Here is a 24,379-nt window from a genome sequence, read left to right as displayed (position 1 = left end):
CCCCGCATGGCTCCTAGCTCTGCCCCCGGCACTGTGTAGAACATGCCAGCTCTTTGTTGTTAGAAAGCTCTGAGGAGATTTGAGGCAGAGAACCCCTTCTCCATACTCTCATTCTTACCAGTTCTGGCCCCTGGACCCTTTGTGCCACATTAAACTTTCTCTTTCTTCAAATGTGCTGAGTTCTTTGGCCCCACATGCCTCTGCACCTTCTGTTTATTCTAATGCCCTCCCTCTACCCATGCTTCTCTGCCCTGGCAAGCTTATCTTTCCAGGGTCAAGGTAACTGCTATCTCCTTCATTCATCCAACAAGGTTTTGACTGCTAACCCTTTGTCAGGCACTGTGCTGGGGGCTAGGGACCCAGTGAGGAACAAGTTAGGCACTGAGGCTTACAGGCTAGGTTCACGATGAAGTCTCTTTCATGGTCCCTGAGTTACTTCTCTCTCCTCCATGCTTATGTATCTCCACTACAGCACGTATCACACTAAATTATCAAAGGTTTGTGTCACTTCTTCTGTGAGTCTCATGAGAACACAGACTATTTCTTTAATATCTTTCCTACCTTCAGCACCCAGTTTTGCTCTTAGTAGCTGCTAAATAAAGGCTTGTTGAATAATATCCTTGATCCTTCGAATAGTCCTCTTGTGAATGTTATTTATAGCTAAAAGGCTTGGGCTGCAGGCTGCTTGATTATGTAAAATTTAACATAGTAGTCCGGATCACTGAGATCAGTGCCAAGGAAAGACTTCTTAACCCAGTCCGCTTTATTATGTAAGTAAGATTCTGAAAACAGATTCACCATAATAGAGTTAATATAACAGGATTACATAATAGAGACTATGCCAGCAGTGTGCTGGTAAATGTTTAACAACCAGCTCTGCAGGGGGAAAAAAGCCTTGGTTTACAGTAGTTTCCAATTTCCATGGTATAAATACTACCACCATGTCAAGCTACCAGTGCCATGTCATCAAATGCAGAGTTGGGAAGAGATACACAGTAGGACACCATTTTGTAGTATTTCCATAATACAGATAAAACATGCAAATAATTTCAAACATGGGCAATAAAATGTAGTTAAGTGATTAGGGGGTGATGAGTTTGAATGTTTTAAATATAACAACTGAATTATAAGTTTGTACAATTTGATGCTTACTGATGATTCTGTTTAACAACCAGCTTGCACAACTCCTGAAAATTTAATGGTCAGCTCTCCTGAGTGTTACAAGCCAGCTCTAGTATGCTGCCTTTACGTGATGATGTCCTGAAAGGTGTAAAGAAGTCGACTTTTTAAAGCTGAGTCCAACTTAGATCCTAGGAGAAAAGTCTTACATATAGGAGCTGTCAAAGTTAGTTTATTTGTAAATTTAACAATCTCCACTCCACTCCCACCCTTCAGCCAGGTCAGAGTTACTTAAGCAGGTAATACATACTAGTTACAACCTACTTTTATTTTAGGATATGTTCCTTTGTATCTCGATATTGTGCATATACTTGGCCTACATAAAGATTTGTAGAATGAGTGGGAGGCTCATCTGTATTTTCTTGTATGGGGTTTTAATGTGGCTTTCTGACTATTCCTAAGTCTTCTTATTTGCCCTCAGTGGGCCCTCTTTTCCCAGGACAGCCTGCACACAGAGGTTCTGATGGAGGGGAAGTATCTGGAAAGCAGGCTGGGGGAAGACAGTGCCCTTAATTTCACTGAGCCCACATGAGAGAAACCGAGTGGCGATAAAGTATCTCCAGTGGGACACATGGAGTGGGACTGTCCCTCATCCAGGCCCGAAGCTCTGCCACCCACCAGAGGCCTCCTCTACTTGCAGGCATGAGCACTAGCCAAGCGCCAAGGAAGATGGGACTTCTGCTCCTGCCTCCTCCATGCTCAGGGGGCTTTTGAAAAGCAGATTTTCCTCCAAGATTTTTTCCATAGGTCTTTGAGGATGTAGCTAGAGAGCCACTTGGGTCCCACCACCAGACTGTGGCAGGCCCTGTACCCACCAAAGCTAGGAATGAGGGGCAATCAGAGTTATCTTTTAAATATATAAATCAGGTAATGTCATTTCCTTGCCTGGAACCTCTCCAGTGCACGTAGAGACCTGGCCTCTGCCTCCCCTCTGGCTTCAGACCATTTCCCTGTGCCCACTGAGCTCTAGCACCCTGGCCTTCTTTCTGTCCCTGGTATGCACCAAGCTGCCTGGACCCTCTGCGGGGTCTTTGTCCTTAAGGTTTCTGCTGCTTAGAATGCCCTTCCCTCAGCCTGGAAATGTCTGGCTGACATTTCTGTAATTCAAAACCCAGTGAGGTTTCCCTAGTCTAACCTAGTTAATGATGTCCCCTACCAGTCACTTTCTATCATATCACCTTTTTTTCCTTTGTATCACTTGTTATTATCTGAAATGTATTTCTTTACTTGTATATGATCTGCCTCCCCCCGTGAGCATAGAAGGTCCAGCCTGGACCTTAATTCTTGGTCACCACTATATTCCTGGCTCCTAGAACAGTGCCCAGCACATAGTAGAGGCTTACTGCATATTTTTAAATGGATGAAAATAAATGGAGGATAGACTACTTATCTAGATTATCTGATTCATGTGAGTACTAAACCTGAGATTCAAGACTCCAAACCCTTGGAATTCATCCACATTGGTGGTTTTTAAAATCATTATTGTTATTACCTCACTTTTATTACGATCTTACCACCATCATTATCAACAACAGTGCTACATGGCACATAGGGGTACTTACTGTTTCTTGAATGAATGAATGAATGAATGAATGAATGGATATCAGCTTCACAGCTGACCTCAAACTACCTTTTAGTATCTTTTACTTATTTAGTCTTATTACGCCCCTCTACCTATCCCCATTTCAATTTCTTACTATGCTCAACCACTCAGCACCAATCATTTTCACCTAACACGCCATGTCTTCATGTTTCTGTATGTCGGCTTATTCTGCTACTCCTTGTAGTTGAAAATCCATTCCTTCTTTGATGAGTTCTTTAGGACCCAATTCTATATTCCATTGAGGTAGGTAGTCACTCCCTCTTTCATGCTTCTATATTGCTTTGCCTACACCACTGTTAAAAAGTCATCTCCTGATTTACAGTTGTTTGTTGACATGTCTACCTTTTCTCCCAGATAGTGAGCTCCTTGAGGGCAGGGACAGTCTATTTTCATCTCTGTATTCTCAGGAACCATCTCTGGGCCTGCCACGTAGCAGTTTCATAATATTTGTTGAAATCCTCCATCTGGTACCTGGCATAGGCTGCCAGCAGAGCCATGTGCTAGGTCCTGGAAGAGAAGATGTACAATACTGGTCCAAAAAATGGTCTCTGGTCCAGAGGATTTACAATCTAATTGGAGAGACAATCTTTGTCATAGAAAAAATATTAAAAACCAGTGTATTCTGGAATTAAATATGAGAGGAGAAAGGTTGGTATGGCAGAATATGTACCGGACTATAGTAGCCAAAGACTTAGTTTCTGATTCCTACTTTACCATTAACTTCCTTCGTGGCCTTGACAATTATTTCTCTTCCTTAGATCTTGGTTTTCTTCCATGTAAATGAAGACGTTTGATCAGAAGCCTTGGATGATTTCTAAAGCTGATTCTAGCTCTTAACATTTGGAGTTTGGCTCCATGGAAACTGGGTTGAAGAGACTGTGGGGACAGCTCAGTAGTCTCGGTTTGCCCTCTGGTGGTCACTTTGGGACATCACAGTCCCAGGAGACGGCTGCAGGCCTTTTCTTTTACCAGGGATGGATGGAGACAGCAGAGCCTGGAGCCTAGTAAACAAAGTACTGTGGGACAAAGATCATCCTAGAAGAGAACCAGTCAGATTTCTCACTGGTCGTTGATAGACTGGGTAGGGTCACACGCCCCTCCTTCCAGGGCACTGGGTCCAGACGAAGTGAAGGTAGTAGAGGGATTTCTTTGGTGAGATGGGGCAAAGCAACCACTGCTAGAATAGGACACATGATTTACAGAGGGAAAGGTGATCAGCTAGCAGAGAAAGGTTTGCTTTTTAGGTGTTCACTCTGAAATGGGGTTGGGGAGGGTCATTTGCCCATTTATTTCCTTATTATCTATATGTTGAACCTAAAGGATTCCTTAAAGCCACCTCTATTCCCTCAGAAACAAGTCAAAGAGGAAATTGGTTTCTTAGACTCTTGGACCAGAGTCTAGAGGAAGAATAGGGACTCTAAAGGTAGGAAAGAGAGGAAGAAAGACCAGGGGATTGGGAGGGAGGTGCAGAGAGAGAGAGAAAGTGAGACCAGTTGCCAATTCTGAATGGATTTATAGGTATTGAGAGGGGAAATTGAAAGAACTTAAGGACCTGTTTTTTCCACCAATGTTTTTGTTTTGCTGAACAAAATCTTTCCTTTTCTGACAATATTCTGTACTTCAAACCTTGCTAAACATTAAAGGCTTACATTAAAGGGATCACATTCATTCCACAGGACCTGGAATGTGCCAAATACTGTACCTAAAGCTGGCCCCACCAAAACTGGCTCAGCATCCATACTTGTTCGCTGCTGAATTCTCAGCACCTGTGTCATCCTGTCACACAGTAGGTGCTCAATAGATAATTGTTGAATAAATGAATGCTAGCTGCACTATACTTTCTCCCATGATATTTCAACTCCATGGGGGTGGCATGAGGTCTGCTTAGATTGTTTTTATTAGTCACTGATAATTACAGGGTCAAGAGTTGTCCTTGTAAGATACAAATCTGTATGTAATCCTTTTTTGGTCCAAATATTACATCTTTCAATGGTCCTCTAATATCCTGAGTTTATTTCTCTGCAAAATGGAGATAATAATATGTCAATTTCATGGGGTTACTTTGGTTCTAAATATTATTGCTTAGCATGCACCTAACACATGGTAGTTGCTCAGTAAATTCTAGTTCCTTCTCTTCTCCAGTTTTCTAGCCTAATATCCAACCCAACATTCTAGCCACATCAAATTCCTTATCAGTTCCACACAGATTCTAACTTGTATACCTTTGGGCCTCTGCTCTTTTTTGCCTATGCCTTCTCCTCTACCTGGTGAACTCCTTCTCTACTTTCAAAACAGAGTTTAAATGTCCCCTCTGTGAAACCTTCCCCAACCTCCTGCCCCACCCCTTGCTCTCTGCTTCCACAGTACCTTGTATGTGTCTCAATTGTAGAGCTGATAATTCTGCTTTAATTATTATTTTTTCTTCTGTTATAATTCTTTACTTATACTTTTGCCTCTCTGTTAGGCTGTGACCTTGAGGGAGGCAGGGACCAATTCTTATTTGTATCTGTAGAGTGTTTGGAAAGAGTTTGGAGGAGGCTGGAAAGATGACAGAGGGTTAGCTTTGCAAAAAGAACTACTTCTTCCTCTGAAACAAAAGGGAAGAAACTGAAGAGGAATGCTAGGAAGAATGTAGCAAGAATCTGTAAAGCAAAAGGGAAGAGGCCAAATCTCAAGAGGAAATCCAGCTTGAGGGAAGAATACGGCAGGAAGACCTCACCACCAGAGGAGGAAGACAGATGAAGAGGGTAAAGGAGACTTGGCACTGTTGTGGTGTGAACCTTCTCCTTCCTAGATGTGTGAGGGCTCGGGATGGACTTGGAGCCTGGGCTGGCAAGAAGGGCTTCTTGGGCCTGTGGGGAATAAGAGCCTGTGCCCGCAGAACTAGGCTGACTGGTCTTGCTTCACATCTGAGCCTTTCAGGCCAGCGGGGAGAAGCTAGAGCCTCCAGCCAGAGGGAAGAGGGAAGGTTTGCCATGGTGTGTATGCGAGCTGAAGGGCTAGCGGTGGTACAGAGCCATGGACACACTGTGAGAGGATGGCAGGAGATTTTGGCAGCAGTGCCATCCTCAGAAAGTATGGCAGGAGTGGCAGAGCAAAAGCAGCTGGAGAGGAAGCACTGGCATGGGTGGCACCTCTGCTATCTGTTCCAGTTGGCATCCTTCATGCCTGCATTAAAGTGAGTATGGGAGTCCCTCCTCTGGTGCTCTGTGGTACAGATGGGGGCTTAGAGAAAAAGGACACATGAACGCAGGATTGGTCCACTCTGGGCTGCTGGACTAAGCTTCTTAGATTGTTTTCTAACTTACAGAGCATCCCTGACAACCATTTTCAGGTGATATTTAAAAACAACAAGCCAGTGTCTCAGTCAGGTAGTTCAATGCAAACAACAGAAATTGTGAGGAATTAAAGAAAAAAGGGAATTTATTGAGAGTTGACAGGAAGACTGGAAAGTCAGATATGGAAAATGGGTTGTAACACAGAAGGCCAGGCAGCAGGGACCACAACCAAGTTCCCACATGTCTCAGGGACAACCTGGCATGGCCCCCATCACTACGGTAGGCACACCACCCCCTACCCACACTCCCATCAGGGACCCACTACAGGTGGACACCTACTATCTCTGTTGCTCTGAGTAACTCTAAACTTGTCATTATGTCTTCATGTCATTCCCTGAAGAGTCACAAAGTTCACAGAAGTGTGGCCAGGGGGTTCCCACCTGGGTCACATGTCACCTTCTGCCTGCTAGGGGACAGAGAATATCTCCCTGCTTCAGCATCCCTAGTCTTTGCAATGCTGCACAGAATGGGGTATTCCCTCAGGTAGGAAGGGGTCAGGATGCTGAAGGTGAACTAAAAAAAAATGTCCACAATGCCCTCATCTTTCAGACTGCTTTTCTTTTCTAGTTACTGTTTTTGTCAGTTGTCAACTGTGATCCTCATCTCAGGCCTCTAGGCTTGACGCTTTAGAATTATCCTCATCTGCCCCATTTTTCCACGTAGTGAATGACTCTCCAGATTTCTTAGGTGTGCCTTGCCTTCTGTCACTGCTACTGCTTTAGTCAGATTCCTTTGGTAACAGTAGAGGAATGAAGATGCAGGAAATTAGGAAGTAACACTTCTAGAATGCTAGAGCTAGAAGGTACCTTTGAATTTATTTATTGCAATGGTCTTATCTAGGAGTATTCATTAGAATTCCTATGGCATTGAAAAAATACACAGGCTGGCATGCTACCCTCAGGTTTTTGGTCCAGATAGTTCTGCGGTGGGACTTTGACATATATATGTTTGTGTGTATCCTTCTGAGCAGGTTGAAAACTGCTGAATTCCAATAACCTTGTTTTCAAAGATGAGGAGACTGAAGCCCAGAGAGAAATTACATGTTTGAAATCATACCATGAGTTAATGAAAGGGGGACAGAGGCCAGGACCAATCCCCAGATCTCCTGGCTACTCAGACCCTTTGTTTTTCCCTTCTGCAAAAGGAAATTTTCTGTTTTTATTCGTATCCAAGAAAGCATGCTACACCTCTGTGGTTCAGCTCCTCCAATAGTAAATAGACTTCAGATTACAAGATCCAAACTGTCAGGAGTGAACAGCACAAAGCAAGGGCCCTGTTTTTAATGGTAATTGGCATCATCTCCAGGCCACAGGCCTCCTTGTCAGAATCGGGACAAACTGTCCTCAAGAACTTCAAGTAGGGAGTGAAATGCGGAGGACTCCTGGATAAAGGACAGTCTAGCTGAGGCCGTATTTGTGTGTTTGGCAGGATTCTGACTGTCTGGGCCTCTGTGCACAGCCTTTGGTTCAATTACTCATTGACTCTTCTTCTATTGACTGTCCTTTAGCCACCTGGTTCCCATTTTGGGAAACCACTTCTTTTTCTGCTCTCCAACTTCCACTAATCGCTCTGCCTTGGATTGGTTTAACATCAGCTCAGGCACTGTTTCTGGGCAATCTCATGGAAATCCAGGGCCTCTGATAACTTCTATTACATTATGTTGCTTTTTCGATTTTGTTCTCCTTTCCTATAAAGATTCCCAACAGGAAATGCCATTTGCTTCATGCCTTCCTTCTCCAAATGTACCTGAGTACAAAGAAAGCAAAGAGTGGGAGAATTGTTTTAGTAGAACCTTCTATCAGAGGAGAGTCATTCTTTCTCCTATACTGTCTACACTGAGAAAGAGGGTTGACATCAAAGTCTGAGCACCTCACCAGGTGACTAGTCCAAGCAGGAACGACATGGCCAGACTTGTCACTTAGGAAGCAACTCTAAGAGCAGTGGAGGATGGACTGGAAGATGAGAAACTGTGGGTAGGGAGACAATCTATACAGCCTACTTCAATTATTGAGATGAGAGAGGATAAGACCTGAATTGGGCAGTGAGAATGATGAAGAGGAGAGTCTACTTGGGAAAGTAGTAATTTTGGTGGGAGAACTGACAGGACTAAGAAACTGACAGATATGGGAGATGAGAGAGAAGTACAGATTAGGAGGTTTGGAGCATGAGCAATCGGGAGCATGGTACCTTTAATAGAATGCGGGGAATAAGAAAAGCTGTTTTGAAAGGAGGGTGGAAAAGACAGTAAGTTTAATTTTGTACATGAGGGATGCACATTCAAGATGTTTCCATCAGGCAGTTGAATATGCAGGGTTGGACGAAGGAGGTCGGGACTGCAGTTGTCAATCTGGCAGTTTCAGCTGGAAGAAAGTGTGAGGTGGAGGCACTGGCAAAGAACGAGAGAGAGAGAGAGAGAGGCCTGGGGTCTGAGCCTAGAGGCACAGGTACATTTCAGCCCCAAACAAAGGGAGCGCAAGACAAGGAGTCTGAGAAAGAGCGGAGGGATTGGGAAGTGAAGCAAGAGTACGGTTTTGCTAGCCAAGCCAGGGGAGCTGCAGGAAGGGATGTGGCGAGGAGGGAGGATCTGGAGGTGAGGACTGACAAGTGGCTGTTATTTTTGGTAGTTAGTTGCTGGTCACGTTGGCCTGTCAGTCACAACAGCTACCCTCACGTCAAATGAAGCACTGAGGCAGGATTCTGGACAATGCACCTATTCCCCATTCACTTTCTCCTGTTATCAGAGTATTGAAGGATAAATACGTACAATTACTTCATGAAGTTTAATATTGCTTAGACGTTCCAAATAAATCCCCTTAGCTCTCAACTTCACTCAGTTTAGTGAGAGGAAATTACCCCTGGAGGGCGAGGCTGAGGGCTGGATGTATAAAAGATGACTGATAATTATTAAGGAGTCTTACCTCTCACCAACAAAGTCCCGGGAAGACCTCCTCCGGGCCCACTGAGGCCCCGCCCCTAATGAATATGCAGATAGCGCTGCCCGCCGCGCACTGCCCCGCCCTCTACCTTCTCCCTCGCAACCGACTCTTCCTTCAAACGGGAAACAAGATGGCGGCTGCAGGTCCGAGTACGCGGGCCTCTTCCGCGGCTGCAGCGGCAGCTCTGAGTCGGCGGGGCCGGCGGGGTCGCTGCGAGGAGATGGCAGCCAAGACCGGCGCCCGGGGCTCGGCTTCTGGACCCGCGCTGTTGGTGCTGCCGCCGCCGTTGCTGCAGCCGCGGCCGGAGGAGTCGGGCTGCGCCGGGTGCCTGGAGACCCCGGGGGAAGCGGCGGCCCTGCCTTGCGGCCACTCGCTGTGCCGAAGCTGCGCCCAACGCGCCGCCGACGCCGCGGGCCCGGGCTGCACGCGCTGCCGCGCCCGCGGTTCGGGCTGGGCCCGCCGTCGGGCCCGCGACGACGGCCAGGCCGACGCGGAGGGGCTGGGCGAGCGCGCCCGCCGCGGCCCGCCGGAGCGCTGCCGCGCGCGTCGGGACGGGGGCGCGGCCGCCGCGGGGCCCAGGCCGGAGCAGGAGCCGCGCGCCGCGCCCGCGGAGCCAGGTGGAGCTTCCCCTCCTCCCCGCGGGGTCCGAGCAGGCCGAGCGCGCCCGGCCCGGCCTTGTGAGGGGTGGAGGGTCCCAGGCCCTGCTCGCCAGGGGCGTAGCGTTCTCGGGGTTGGGAGCCGGGCTGTGCCCAGGTGCAGTATCGCTTTCTGGATTATGAACTTCGAGTGAAGTACAGGGACGGAGGATTTGGAGGGGCGACGAGGGGAGCCCGCGCCTTACGGAAGTCAGAAGTTTGGAGGGAACCACAGGATTCTTGGATCAAGTTAGGGCCGGGTTGAATTGGTGTGTGGACGACCGGTGCTAAGTTTGCAGGGCCCTGGAGGACCAGAGAAGTGTTCGGTTTAATGTTGGGTGAAGTGGCTCCTGGGCCTGAATGGGTCAGTGAGAGGTGTGGAGTATCCGGAGTTCAGGGGACAGGTTGAATTTGAGGATGTGAAGGAAGCTTTTCAGACTTGAGAGTGGAGTGGGTTGGGAGAATGAGGTCACATGTGCAGTTTTCACAAACTTGAAAAATACGTGCTGAGCAGAGAGCTTGCCATAGAGAAAAAGCAATAAATGATGGCTGTTTATATTTATAATACTAATAATTCATAAGCTTCAGTAGTGCTACACACACACACAAAAAAAAAAAAAAAAAAAAAAACTAGATGAGGTTTTGAAGCTTTGAAAACGGAGATTGGTTGGTGGGGACTGCTTCTGTCTCCAAGACGCTGTAGGTTTCCTACTATCCTGACAATAATTCTGTGGCAGGACTGTTGCCTTCAACTTCTTTGCGTTTCTTACCTCCTGTAGCCTGCTACTCTGTGGTGCTGAGCTTGACAGAGAAAATGCCCTGTAGTAACTGTTGAACCACTCTGTTGTTGTGTACTTGAAACCAATATAAGATTGTGTATCAGTGCTTCAATTAAAAAAAAAAAGTGCTCGGTATACAACACAAAACAAACTTAAAACCTAGGGCTCTTTTTAAAACACATCTAGTCAACACAACACTTATGACTCTTCTATAAAAAAATGCTTACCTAGGAGGAGTTTGTCAAGAAACATAGTCCGGACAGGTCAAATATTTGCACCGTTTGTGTTGGGAATTCTGCCGTCCATGTGTTACTTTCAGTAGGGGAAAGGAAGAATTGCTTCTGTAATGAAGTGCATCCTTAGAAACTGCGAGTTCCAGAATGCAGTCTGTTTTGATTCCAGCAGCCAGACACCTGCCAGTGTCCTAGAATACCTTACTTCTATTTCTCCGGTCCTTTTTATTTCTTCTAAGCTTCACTTCCTTATGAGATACTTTTATTTCCATTTTACAGATGAAACTGAGGCCCAGAGAGGTTAAGTAACTTGCCTAAGAATTAAAATCTAATTCCATCTAATTTCTGCTCAAATCAGGGATGAAGGCCTCACCAAACAATCTAATTTGTGGATGCCATGTGATGATCTCATATGCAACTTTGCTTCAAATTCTAAGATCATGGTTAAAAAAAAAAAAAGTATTTTTCTGGTCTCCCTAATAGTATTACTGGTTATATGGTCAAACAGTATAGAAATTTCTATTTTTATTTCTAAAACTTGGACCCTTTATGAAATATCAGTTCTGAAATTGGAACTGTGAGTGGGAACATGACTTAATGCGAACTTTTTCTGTTGAAGAAATTTGTCATAAAATGTATCACTGATTACGGAAAATTATGTGAGATTGCAAATTAGAATCTTTTGAGTCATTGAGTATCCACCAATTACTTTATATGTTTATATGAACCATAATGAAAAATATTTTTCCTTAGGTATTCTTTTTGGATCAGTCTATAATTACATGCTTATTAAGTCAAAGCATTATGGAAGAATATTGCTGAACAGGGCTTGGGAATTATCTAGCTTCAGGGGGTTGTCTGGACCTCTTGAGGTTATATACAGTATTTTTTTTTCTTTTAGTTTTAATAGGCAAAGTGTTGACATAATTCAAACAAAAATGTAAGAAAGTGTATGAAGAAAAAGTTCCTGCTACCCCTTTCCTCATTTCCTATTCCCACCAGTGATTCTTGTTTATTCATTCAGTTTCTTTATGCTTATACATGAATAGCCAAATATATTTGTTTTTTCTCTCTTTACTTGGAAGGTTGTATATTATACACAGAGTTCTGTAAGTTTTTTTTTCATGTAACAAGACATGATGGAAATCTTTTCCTATCAGTACGTTGAAGTTTTCTTCATTCTACTTACAGTTACAAGGGATTTCATTGAACAGATATAACGAAATTTACTTATCCATCTATTGGTGGGCGTTCAGGTTGTTTCCAGTCTTTTGCTGTTACAAATAATTGTTTATAAAATTGTTATGTAAGTGTGTATGTGCATTTTTATGAAGAGTTTGTCACCAGTAGCTTTCACTAGATTCTCAAAGAGTTGCCAAAAAAAAAAAACCCAAAACGTTAAGAACCATTGTTTTATCCCAGGTCCTTCATTCTACAAAACAGAGAACTGAGGACCAGAATAGGGAAGAGAGTGAAAGGTCATGGTGAGTTAGTAGTAGATAGACAGGGCTGAAAGAGTAACCCATAAATAAGGGCTAAAACAGCCTAATTCAGGGTTAAATGTTCATAATGTCTTTAAATAGGGAAAACTAAAAACACCAGTTTTATAAATACTTAACTTTTTTTTTTTTACAAGTGGGAAACAATAGAATTAGCAGTTTTAGGTATATTCAGAAGTATATTGCTTAGCACTATTCTCTTGGCATAGTTATGTCAATTAATAAAAGGTCAAGCCTACTTTATGATATGGAAAAATGAAATTTCACAGAAGATGCACTGGTGTTTAAAATTCTTATGATTTTTAAATTTTGTTAAAGCCGTATCCCTTTTGGAATTGAATCGTCTATAAAAAAAGGAAGTTTGTGCTTGTTGAAAATTTTGATTATGTCAGTGATACATTGTTTTTCTGCCAGCTTCTTGGCAAGCTTTAAAGTTTAGAACCTTAATGACTCCTGTGTGGAATGTTTTACTTTATTCTTATATACATTGTCAATTAGCTTTTCGATATAGTATTAGTTGATTCGTGCAGTACTGTGTGAAGACTGTCAGTGATCATTGATGAACCCAGTCTTCAACTTTACATTCTTTGAGGATCTGCATTGTACATATTGAGCAATATTCAGCAGGTATGTAATGAGTGCCTGTTCTATGCCAGGCACTGTTTTAGGTCCTTGGGAGACATCAGTGGATGAAATTATTTAAAGATCTCTCCCTCTTGGAGCTTATCTAAATTTAGAGGCAGTCCTGGACCATTGATTTAAAAACAAAACATTGTACGTAGGTAGATTTGCAACTATATACAATAGCAACACTTAAGCCTTATTGATAATAACTAATGAATTTAAAGAATTTATTTAGTTTTTTTATTTGAAATCAAGGATAATTATTCTAAATTATATTGCCTTTGAACTTGAAACTGAGACCCTATTAGGACAGGTCTTTGTCCTCTGCCATGAGCAAAATTGAAAAGAAAAGCTAAACAAAGGCTGATGAATCTTTTAAATTGGTAGTAAATTTTTTTTTCTGTTTGTAGTGTTAAAAGTGCAATTCAGAAATTAAGTAGATCCAAAAAGTTGAATAGTGCCTCATTTATCCACTTAGAGTTAACGTTTATATATTTTAAGAATTTCCTGTATGTGAAAAACAAGTAGTTCTGGTTTATTACTCCGTTGGCAGACTATATTTGCTATGTGTGCAGCCCAAGTTGCATTTAGGACTAATGAATAATGAAATCATGTGCTTGTCGTGTAAAAGGACAGGAACTTTCCTCGTCTGTAAGGATTGGTTTGAAAATGTATAAAATGACTGAACTTTTTATTCTTAAGGACACGTATTCCAGAATTTGGGAGTGTCTTTATGTGTTATATTAAAGCAGGAAACATTTGGCTTGTGCTTATGTGTTTTTTAAAACTCTGGACGAGATTACCTTGTTAAGTAAACACTAATCTCCATTGAAGGAACAGCTCATTTCTATAGAATTCAGGATTGTGCTGCAGGAATTTTAGGATTTGTTTTTGTTTTTATTTGTTTTTGTTCATTCACATTTCCACTCCTTATTCAACTTCCATTTAATCTTGGAAGAGTTGCCTACTTTGAATTTATTTATATCTGAGCTTACCTAGAGTTTAGGATTTAGGCTCTGTTTATCATATTTCATTCCACTACTTCAAAAAGCATTTGGTAGAAGATATGGAGACACATATGGTGTAAGATAATTGAATAAAAAAGTCAATAAGATATTGTCCTTGTACTTTAAGATTCCATAGTCAGGTTGGCAAAACACATCTATTCAAATAATAATAAAAAGGGTTGAGTGAGGTAAATGCATTGCCAACAGAGTATAGGAATGGGCTAGCTGACCAGTCTGAAGGAAACCTGAGGAAGGCATTTGAGCTGTTACGTTGAAAAAAAGAGAGTTGGAATTCACCAGGTGTTGGGAGGTGTGAGATGGCCATTCTAAGCAGAAGAACCTGCATATACAAAGGCATGAAGGTGTTTGGCATTTTCCGGCACTGACAAGAAGTTAAATATAGATGGAATGTGGGACTCGGGTGGGGAAGGAGAAGAGACTAGAAGTTCATGATCAATGTCATGCTAAAAGAATTTGAGACTTTATCCTATGGACAGTGCAGGGCCCTTAAAGATTTTTAAGTAGTGGAGTGACATAATGTCCTCTAAAAAGACAATATTCGTTGGAGTGTGGAGGAAAGATATGAGTAGAAACTGGAGGAAAGGAGTCCAGTTAAGGGACTAATTTAGTAGTTCAGGTAAGAGATGAAGAGGGGTAGGACTAAAGCAATGGCTGTGGGGATATTTCCTTCAGTTATTCATTAATTTAGTAATCATTTGAGGGCCTTCTTTCTGCTAGGTACTGAAGCTACAAATAGAAATAGAGCATGATTCTGTCTCTTAAAGTCAGTGTAGTGATAAGATTGGTGTATAAACAGGCAACTGAAATATGGTATAGAAATGCAATTATAACTAAGCAAAATGTAAATTGAGGAAGGCATTATGGTATATATTAATAGAGCATGTTAATGGAGCACGATCTGGAGACAGACCACCTGTGTTCAAATTCCAGCTCTGCCATTTATAGCTGTGTGTCATTGGCACATTGCTTAATGTCTTTGTACTTTAGTTTCTTCATTTTGAGTATGGAGATAGTAATAGTAGCAAAATCATAAGGTTGTTGTTAAGACTAACTGAGTTATTACACTGCTTGGCATATAAAGAGCTCAATAAATGTTAGATGTTTTCACAAAAAAGAGAACCCAGCTTGGATGGGTTAGGGATGGCTTTAGTGAAAGGCAGACACTTGACCATAAGTATTTAGTAAGTAGATGAGGGCAGGATAAAAATGAGGTCCATCAATATGTTTAAAAGCATAAGAGTATGAAACGACAAGGAGAGTTCTACAGATTGTAAATAGGAGTGGTTAAGAGCATAGAGTACATGTAGGAGAGTGGAAGGAGGTGGATATGCAGAAATAAGCAGTTTCTGGATAATAGTGGACTTCACATTTCATGATAAGGAGTGAGGATCCCCTGAAGAGTTTTACAGAGGAGTTCATCTTTGCATTTTAGAGCAATCACCCCTGTAGGATGAGCAAATGGGTTGGAGAGCCCAAATTCTCTTTAAGCAAGGTGACTAAGATAAGCCAAAGATTGCTCTGCTACAAATATCCAGAAAAACTGGGTGATATCAATTATTCTTTTAATGCATTCCTTATAGCTTGCCAGAAATACAGGAAAATCTCCAAGTTCCAGAAACGAAAATGGAACCCAAAACTCAAAATTTAGAAGCCCTTGAGCTCATCCTGTGTTGCCCTGGAGCAGGATAAAGAAGTGGAGTGAGGGGTCCTGTCTGGTTTTCTCTTCCTAGCAGATTGAGTTTTAACCATGTGGAAAAAGGAGTGAAAACTAAGAAATTCTTCAGAAAGCTGGATTCTTGATAAGCTGCATCCAAGGTGAAAGGGTGGGCAAGAGAACAATCTTCTGGTTGACACAAGGTAATATGAGAAATCTTGTCTTTATTTTGCCTGGGCTCTATGCAAAGAGGAAACTGAAGCACAAGACCTATACCTTGCTCCTATTTGGGATCTGAGTTTATATTATATGGCTCAGGTATCCCCATACTGAGAAATTAATATAAAAACCGGCTCCAAACTGTTGATACCCCTGGGTCACCTGCAGAAAGGAAATAAAAGACTCCAAGGGCTACTCCCATATCTTGGGCCACAAGGGATCCTTAGAGAAGAAATAAGACCAACCGAAGATAAAGTTAAGAATGACACACAAGGAAACAGTTTTCCATCATAAATGAGAGTCAGCAGATAAAACAAGTGGGAGGATTATATTTGCAAGAACTAGGATAGCAGAATGGCAGTTGGAAAGATTATTTAAATTAGCATATTTTAAATGACTAAAGACATTCAAGAATTAATTGACATCTCAAGAAATGAATAAGATGTTATAAAACAGGCACATTTGAAAAAGAATGTAGTAGAAAATAACCAGTTTAAGAAAAAGCTCAGTAAACAAGCAATAGTTTACACAGATGAAGAAAAAAATCAGTAAGCTGGGAGTTAAATATGAGGAAACACTGAGAATGCAAAACACTAAGATGAAGGAAAATATGAAAGAGGTGAAGGGAAATAAAAGATCAAGAAGACTCCACATCTATAATTTCAGGAGAAAAGCAGGATGAAGGAGACAGAACTTAAAGACATGACTTGAGAATTTTTTGGGATTAATAAAAAGACATAAATTCTTAGGTTTTAAGACTCCTAGCAAGAAATGTACAAAACAGCTCAAAAAACCCCTACAACTAAGCACATCACAATGAAACTGGAGAACACCAAAGACACTTTTAAGAGCAACCAGAAAGGAAAGACAGGAGCAACAATCAGACCGAAAGCAGTTGTCTCTAATCAACAAGAGAGGCCAGAAGAAAATTTAATCATATCTTCTAAGTGTTGAGAGTTCTGAATTTCATATTCAGCTAAGTTACAATTCAAGAGTGAGGGCAAAATAAAAGTATTTTCAGATTAAAGTGCACAGAATTTATCACAGTTCCTGAAAGAACTATTAAAGAATGTACTTAAGGAAGAAAGAAACATAATTTAGGGAAGAGAGTAGGGTACAAGCAGTCATGGGAACAGAAATCAGTAGGTCAACTAAGCCAGCATTGTGTAACTGAGAAGTGATGATGACAGATTCAATGGGGCTAAAACCGAAGTGCAACTAAACTACCAGGCAGGGCTAAAATATAAGCTGGGAGGGTCAGTGGTCAGCATTAAAGAGTTCTGAGTTCTATATACTGTTCAGGAGGATAGAGATATTGATTAACTTTAGGCTTTCCATCAGATGCGTATTTTAAGAGTAGCCACTAAAAAGAAATGTAATGTATACTTGATCTACTGCACATATATAGAACCATAGCTGTGTGTAGATAATATACATTCTTTTTGAACAAATGTGGAACATTTATGTAATCAGGCACAAAAGTTTCAATAAATATCAAAGATTGATATATAAACCGTGTTCTCTGACCCTGATTCAATAAAATTATAAAGTAATAACAAATATAACCAGTTTTCCCAGTCTCCAATTCATGTTTGGACATTTTAAAAGGAAAAACAAAAACAAAAACTCATGGAAATTGGAAAATATTTATAATTGAATAACAACAGAAACTATGTGAAAATCTGTGCAATATAGCCAAAGCAGTATGAAAGAAAATTCAAGTGCCTATATCAGATTTCACTGAATCTTAAGATGCCATCATTTGTAAGATGCACAGTTATTTTCCAAATAAATACTTCACTATCACGTATACTTTTTAACTTTATACTTATGGAAAGACTCTTTCATTTAACTTATCACTCATGCATATTATTTATAAAAGGAAGTGAAATAATAAATAGTGGAATATTCCTGTGGCAGCTTCATATTCAGAGTCTGATTATTCTAAATCATTTTTTGACTGAATCATAGAGGTTTGTGTTTTTCTAAATACTATTACTCACTATGTCATTGAAAGCACTAATGATAAACTGTTTCCTAAGAGTGCTGCACGGCTATCTCCAGCATTTTCTTTCAAATTCCTGGCACCCATCAAGTTTTGATGCTAATGTTCTTGAGCTTGCCAGATGGTATTAATGAAAGGTTTTCAGATGAGATTCAGAGTTCCTAGATGGTCTATAATAGGTTTGTTGGCTAACACTGAGAGGTTGCAGTTGTCCAGTTATGCCACCAGGGATAACCACCAAAGCACTACATTTTTTGCAGTCTCTTTCTCTTTAGTTGTCTGTGTTCATACATATATAAGCGATGATAGTGGCGTCATCATTGCTGCCTGGCTGACAGTGATTGTAAGAGATATCTTTATTTCAGAGTTGTTAATATGAAAAAATGTATGTCCTAGAATCTATAAGGTATTTTAATAAAAGAAAGGCTGGATATTATCAAGTAGCCAACTGAAGAAGTTAGGAGAGCATAACAGCAGATTAAATCCAAATGAAGTAGAAGATAGGAAAGAATAAAAATAAGAACAGAAATTAATGGAATAGGAACAAAGTGAGGAGGACTAATAAAACCAAAATCTACTTCAGTGAAGTTACTAATATAGCATCTTTATTATAGATCTATATTTATTATAGGGCAAGATGGGTTAAGGAAAAAAAAAAGACATAAATAATGTTAGGAATGAAACAGGGAGTACAACTGTAGATATGATGAAGATTAAAAAACCCAAAAATATAGAATATGGAAAACTTGATGCCCTTGAATTTGAAAAACTGTATGAAATAGTCAACTTCCTAAAAGCAACCTATCACAGCTGACTCAGCAATAAATAAAAAATGAGTAGAAATGTAACAAAAAGAAATTGAACAGATATTAAAATCTATGCACTATGTAATATGTAATACGTGGATACAATGAGCAAAATCCAGAATGTGGGAAACTACAAGACATATGGCACATTTTCTTTTTTGTTTTGTTTTATTAAGGTATCATTGATATACACTCTTACAAAGGTTTCATATGAAAAACATTGTGGTTACTACACTCACCGATATTATCAAGTCCCCCCAATACCCCATTGAAGCCAATGTCCATCAGTGTAGTAAGATGATATAGACCATCTTCTTCCACAAATATGGGAAGAAAAAAGAGAAAAAGCAATAAGAAAGAAATCTGTAGATGAAAAGATACAACCAATTTAAGTTTAGGAACTCATTTGGATCCTGATTTGAAAACTATAAAAATATTTAACAGGAATTTACTGTTTTAATATTTGTTGGTATTAAAGATTATTTTTAGTATTAAAATTTTTCTTGTTACTTTTTTAAAAGAGTTAAGTGAGATGCTAAAATGTTTAGCTGTAAGATGATATATCTGAGATGTGCTTTAAAGTAATTTGTTCAAAGGGAGAATTGGGGAGTAACGATTAGGGGAATAGATTAAGCAAGATGGACAATGAGTTGATTGTTGAAGCTAGGTGATGAATATGTTGGGGATCATTGTCTAAATTTGAGACTTTTCCATAATAAAAAGAAAAAGTTCTTTTCATTAAAGAAGCATCAGGCAAATGATTTTACAGATTTCCCAAATATTGCAGAATGGCTGAACTTTATGCAGACTATTCCAGGGAATTAAAAAAAAATGTTTTCAGACTCATAGTGGAGAGCTTTTACAACTCGATATCAAAATCACACAAGGGCAGTATAAGAAAGGAAAAATGCAGTAGAAGAAAGGAAAAATGAGTGTAGATTTTTAAAATTCCAATTTTTTAAAATTCCAAATATACTGGTAGTATATTTTTAAAAAGTCACAGCCAAGTAGTACTTATTCCAGGAATGGAAGTTCAATTTCAGGATCTAAGATTATTTATGATATTAATAAACTAAAGGAGAGTAAAACCATATGATCATCTCAGTAGATGCTCAAAAGAACATTTGACAAAATTTACCATTCATTCATTATTTAAAAAGCCAGAACACTTGAAATAGAAGGGAACTTTTATTTTTAAGTGGAACTTGTCAGTAAGGATGCTTAATGGCTAAGAACAGTCAAGACTATTTTGGAACATGTTGCTTTATCAAATCTTAAACTATGAGAAAGCCATGTTCATTAAAACAGGATAGTTGGATTACTAGTGTTACATAATTAAAGAGTTAAAATAATCAAAGAGCCCAATAACATGCTCTCATATTTGAATTTGGTAGTTGACAGGTGGCAGCACAAATCACTGGGGCAAAGACACCATTTTCAGTTGTAGATAGCTAGCTGACCTTACAGAACAAGAAAAAAATAGATTTTTACCTCATACCATGTACAAAAATTTAATTCCAAGTAGATTAAAGGTCAAACTATAAAACTTAGAAAATACTAGGAGTATCTCTGAAAATGGGATAGAGAAGGATTTTTTATACAAACAAAAACCCCCAAAGCATAAAGGGATGATAAGTAACTTGGCCACATTAAAATAAAAAACTTCTGTATGATATAATACAAAGTAAGAAGATAAACCACAGGGTAGGAGAAAACATTTGCAATGAAATAGCACAAAAGATTGTTCAAAATACATGAAGAACTTCAAATCACCATGACAGACATCTCCTTAGAAAGATGGTGGTATTTGAGTAGATATTTTACAGAAGAGGAAAACCAAAAAGCCAATAAACATCTGGAATGGTGCTCAGTATGATTAGTGGTCAGGGAAATGTGAGTCAAGCCAATGGTGAGAGGCTGTCAGACTGGCACAATGTATGATTGATTAATGATAACAACGGGAGCCTACATGCTACTGGAGGAGTGTAAGTCGGTATACTTCTGGAGAGGAGGTTGTCCACACCTAGTAAAGTTGAAGGGATACATTCCTTGCCATATGGTAATTCCATTAATAGGTGTCTGCCTTAGTGAAACTATATATATATGTATATATATATATGCACACACAGGTGTTTGCCCTAGCTGCACAAACATGCACAAAATGAGTTATAAAAAAATGATGCTCATTACAGTACTGTAGTACTAGAAAAAGTAACAGCTTATCCTTCATAGGGAAAGGAATAAATTATGGTTGAGACAATTTCTGTTTGTTTTATCAGAGAATACCATTGTTTGTGATCATTTATTTCTTGCCAGAATTTACTAGCATAAATACTATATGTGCCTTTTACCGATCAGAATTAGTAAAATAAATTGTTTTACTTCTGATACACAAGGTCAGACTGATGTTTAACCCCTTAGGTGACTAGGGAACATTGCCTAAGGATATCATTCATATATGTATTTATTTTAGATTCCATATTCTTGTGGTTCTTAAAATGTAGGTACTTCTGGGAGAAATAGGTAAACTTATTTATGAGGGATATGAAGGATTTATCAGATTTATGCCTTCCTTAAAGTTGGGGTAGTTTAGGACAGGAGAGAATTAACATTTATGGAATTTATTTTGTGTAGGTCCTATATGTTTTATTTAGTAGACTTAACTCAAGTGCCTACTATGTGTAAGGCATTGACCTAGGTGCTTAAAAAGGATGGGCTTGAAGAAAACAAGAATGTATAAAAAAGAAGGAATATTGAAGGAAGAATTATTTTTTGCACTCAAGTGTGCCTCAGTCTATTATAGATTAGGTTAAAATAAGCATTAGTTGTGATGGAAATATGAAAGCAATGAATAGTGTTTGCTGATTATTCCTGCTGATAAAGATGGTGATGCAAGGCTGTCCAATTTCACCATCTCACTATTCTTTCTTGTTTTCCACAGGAAATGGATATTATTACTGTGAAGATAGTTGTATGCTAAGGCTGAGGTCTTTTTTTAATCCCAGATTGATACTTTCACTAAGGCTGGCATAGCTATTTTGATCTGAAAGGTCTTTAGTTCTTAGGCTAAGTAAAAGTTCTGTATGTTTATCAGATTATACCCATCCATTGAACCCTTTGTGCCTGTTCTATAATCTGACTCTGTGGTACTTTGGAGGTCTTTCTTGGTAACTTTATTAAGATCGATTCTGGTAGAGTGGCAGGACAAAAAAAAAAGCTCTAATAGCATGGGTTGAAGTGAGAATTAAAGTGAGAAAGCAGAAACAGTGACTATATGGACTACTCTTTGCTGTAAAGAGGGGTCAGAGAAATGAATCAGTACCTGCTGGGGACAAGAGCTCAGGAGTTTTTAAGATAGATGATATTAAGTTATGCTTGTATGTTAGATTTCTATATTATAGTAGGGACGGGGAAACTGGAATGCTAGCGAGGGTGGAGAAAACTGATGAGCTCATAAGCTCGTGAAGAGGTGAGAGAAAATGGAATCTGGAACCCCAGGGGAGGTTAGTTTTATATATGAGTAGGGGTACTTCTCTTACTCTGGTGACTGTCTGCTCATTGCACTATATTTTTGGACAATTTTAATTGTTTGAGAGGTAAGTTTTTTAGTGAATCAAAATCTGGTTCCTTAGTTTTAGTATTCAACTATTTGGAGACCATGATTATTTAAATTTTTATATTAAACTTCTCAAATTGATCTCTTTAGTCCTCTTCCTCCCTTTTCTAAGATTCTGGTCATATTATATTACTTAGAGGCCTTGGAATATAGTATGCTTTTTGATACCTTTTTGATCTTTTGTGTACTTATCTGGAATACTCTTCCCTTTTATCCTCCTACCAAATTATACTCATTTTTTAAAGCCCAGGTGAAACGTAAGTGTTTTATGAAATTTTTTCTCACTCAAATAGGAGTCAGTTACTTTCCATTGTGCCACCATGTGAGTGTGTGCATCCCTCCTGTCACTGGATTTCAGTTTCCTGTTTGTGTGTCTGTTTCTGGCACTATACTGAACTCTTTGGAGGTCAGGGATTATGTCTTTGTGTATTCAGCATTTAATATGGTGCCTAGAATGTATTAGATACTCAGTAATTGTTTAATGAAGGAAAAAGATTTTTAAAAATCCTTAAAAAAGGTTTTTGATCATATGTCATTATTCCTTTACCCTTCTGGTCATCTTTAAAGGTGCCACTCAGAACTAAGCCTCCCACTTTAGGTAATGCCCAACCAGTGTAAAGTGTAGTGGTGCTTACTGTCTCTCCATCTGGGTGCTAAATTCTTTAATACTGCTAAAGATTGCATTGGCCTTGCTCATACTCAATTTGTAGGCAACAAAACTGCATTTTTGTTTTTTTGCATGAACCGATATCAAGCCAGTCTTCCTCATCGCATGTATGTACAGTACATTTTTAAGCTTGAAGACAACTTATATCCAATTTTGGTTTGTATTTTTCTGAAGAGCAGTGGATTTTTCCCTTGTTTTGCCATTTCTCTTGTATTTTGTCTAGTGTTTGGTTCTGTAAAACTTACAACAAAACCTCAAAAGATTGGACACTCTTTGTTTGGAGTTGACTTGGATTTTACTTAAGTTTACCTTTGTCTTAATTAGAAACAGAAGCTTTACTAAATTTAATTCCCTTTAGACAAAAAATCCTTTTTTTTTCCTTAAATTTTTTTTATTGTGGTAAAATACACATCACATAAAATTTATTTTAATCACTTTTAAGTGTACAATTCAGTGGTATTAAGTACATTTCCAGAATTGTGAAATCACCACCATCTATCTACTGAATCTTTTCATCATCCCAAACTGAAATTCTGTACCCATTAAACACTAACTTCCCGTTGTACCTTTTCCCCAACCCCTGGTAAGCACTATTCTATTTTTTTTGTCTCTATGAACTAGCCCAGACAAAAAATTCTTTAAAAGACTTTAGTACAAAATGGTGCTGGTATTAAAGCACTTTTTCATTGGTTCATTTAACAAAATTTTTTTAAGCCACTATTTTACATTGACACACATTCCTAGAGATCATCCCTATCTTCAAGGAAATCTCTAATTTGGGGAGTTAGAGGCAGAGATAAGAATATCACAGGTAATAAATGCTACTACAGTTGAGGTAAGCATAGAAAGTTGTGAGGGCCTACAGGAAGCTAATGTAATTTCTCTGGGTTAGTGGGAAAAGCTTGGTGAAGGAGAGGGCAATAAACAAGGTTTTGAAGTAATCATTATATAGTGAAAAGGAGAAAAAGCATTCTGGGAAGAGGAAGTGGCATAATATAAAGTCATAGAGGAGACAGGGTATGGCATATCTAGAAAGAGTGAAATCTGTGAAGGCTGTGGAGGGGAGAAATATTGAGGGAAGGGTAGAAAATGCATCTCTCACTTAATCTATATGGTTTCTCCTTAGTAAAGCAATATCTCATATTAAAAAATCTTTTGATATAATTTTAATGGCAGAATTATAGTACATTGTATGGACTATCTACAATTAGCCTAACCATTCCTTTAGTATTGAGCATTTAGGTTATTCTCAGTCTTGTTTTGCAATTATGAACAGTGCTGCAATGAAAATCTTTTTATGTAAAAGTTTTTCTATATTTTAGATTATTTACTTAGAGTCCTAGAAATTAAATTATTAAATCAAAAGTTACAGACATTATTAGTTATTTATATGTGGCCCATGACATTTTGACTTGATTAGCTCTTTACCAGAGGACAGTTTTAAAACACAGTGTAAGTGTAGTAGTAATCTGTGGTATTGATTGTGGTACTTAAGCAAGCAGCCTTAAATTTTGATATTAACATTTTACTACCTTTTAACTTTTTCTCTGTGCACTTC

The 24,379-nt window shown here is 39.4% G+C and overlaps 1 protein-coding gene and 1 long non-coding RNA gene across 2 annotated transcripts in view; one reads left to right on the top strand and one right to left on the bottom strand.

Moving 5' to 3' along the window:
• Nucleotides 1-1,335: 1,335 nt before the first annotated feature.
• Nucleotides 1,336-9,218, bottom strand: LOC118973876 (uncharacterized). The gene is made up of 2 exons (XR_005063395.2): nt 9,039-9,218; nt 1,336-7,866 (listed from the first exon to the last, which is right to left on the bottom strand). It is a non-coding gene; the product is annotated as an uncharacterized lncRNA (long non-coding RNA).
• Nucleotides 9,097-24,379, top strand: part of RNF169 (ring finger protein 169) — a 95,591-nt gene continuing 80,308 nt past the window's right edge. The window contains exon 1 of the mRNA XM_037026247.2: nt 9,097-9,673. Within this exon, the coding sequence (XP_036882142.2) occupies nt 9,097-9,673 (577 nt within the window). The remainder of the gene's footprint in view (nt 9,674-24,379) is intronic.

Source organism: Manis javanica, chromosome 11 (genome assembly GCF_040802235.1).
Source record: "Manis javanica isolate MJ-LG chromosome 11, MJ_LKY, whole genome shotgun sequence".
NCBI lineage: Eukaryota > Metazoa > Chordata > Mammalia > Pholidota > Manidae > Manis > Manis javanica.
This window is presented reverse-complemented; position numbering and strand designations above follow the sequence as displayed.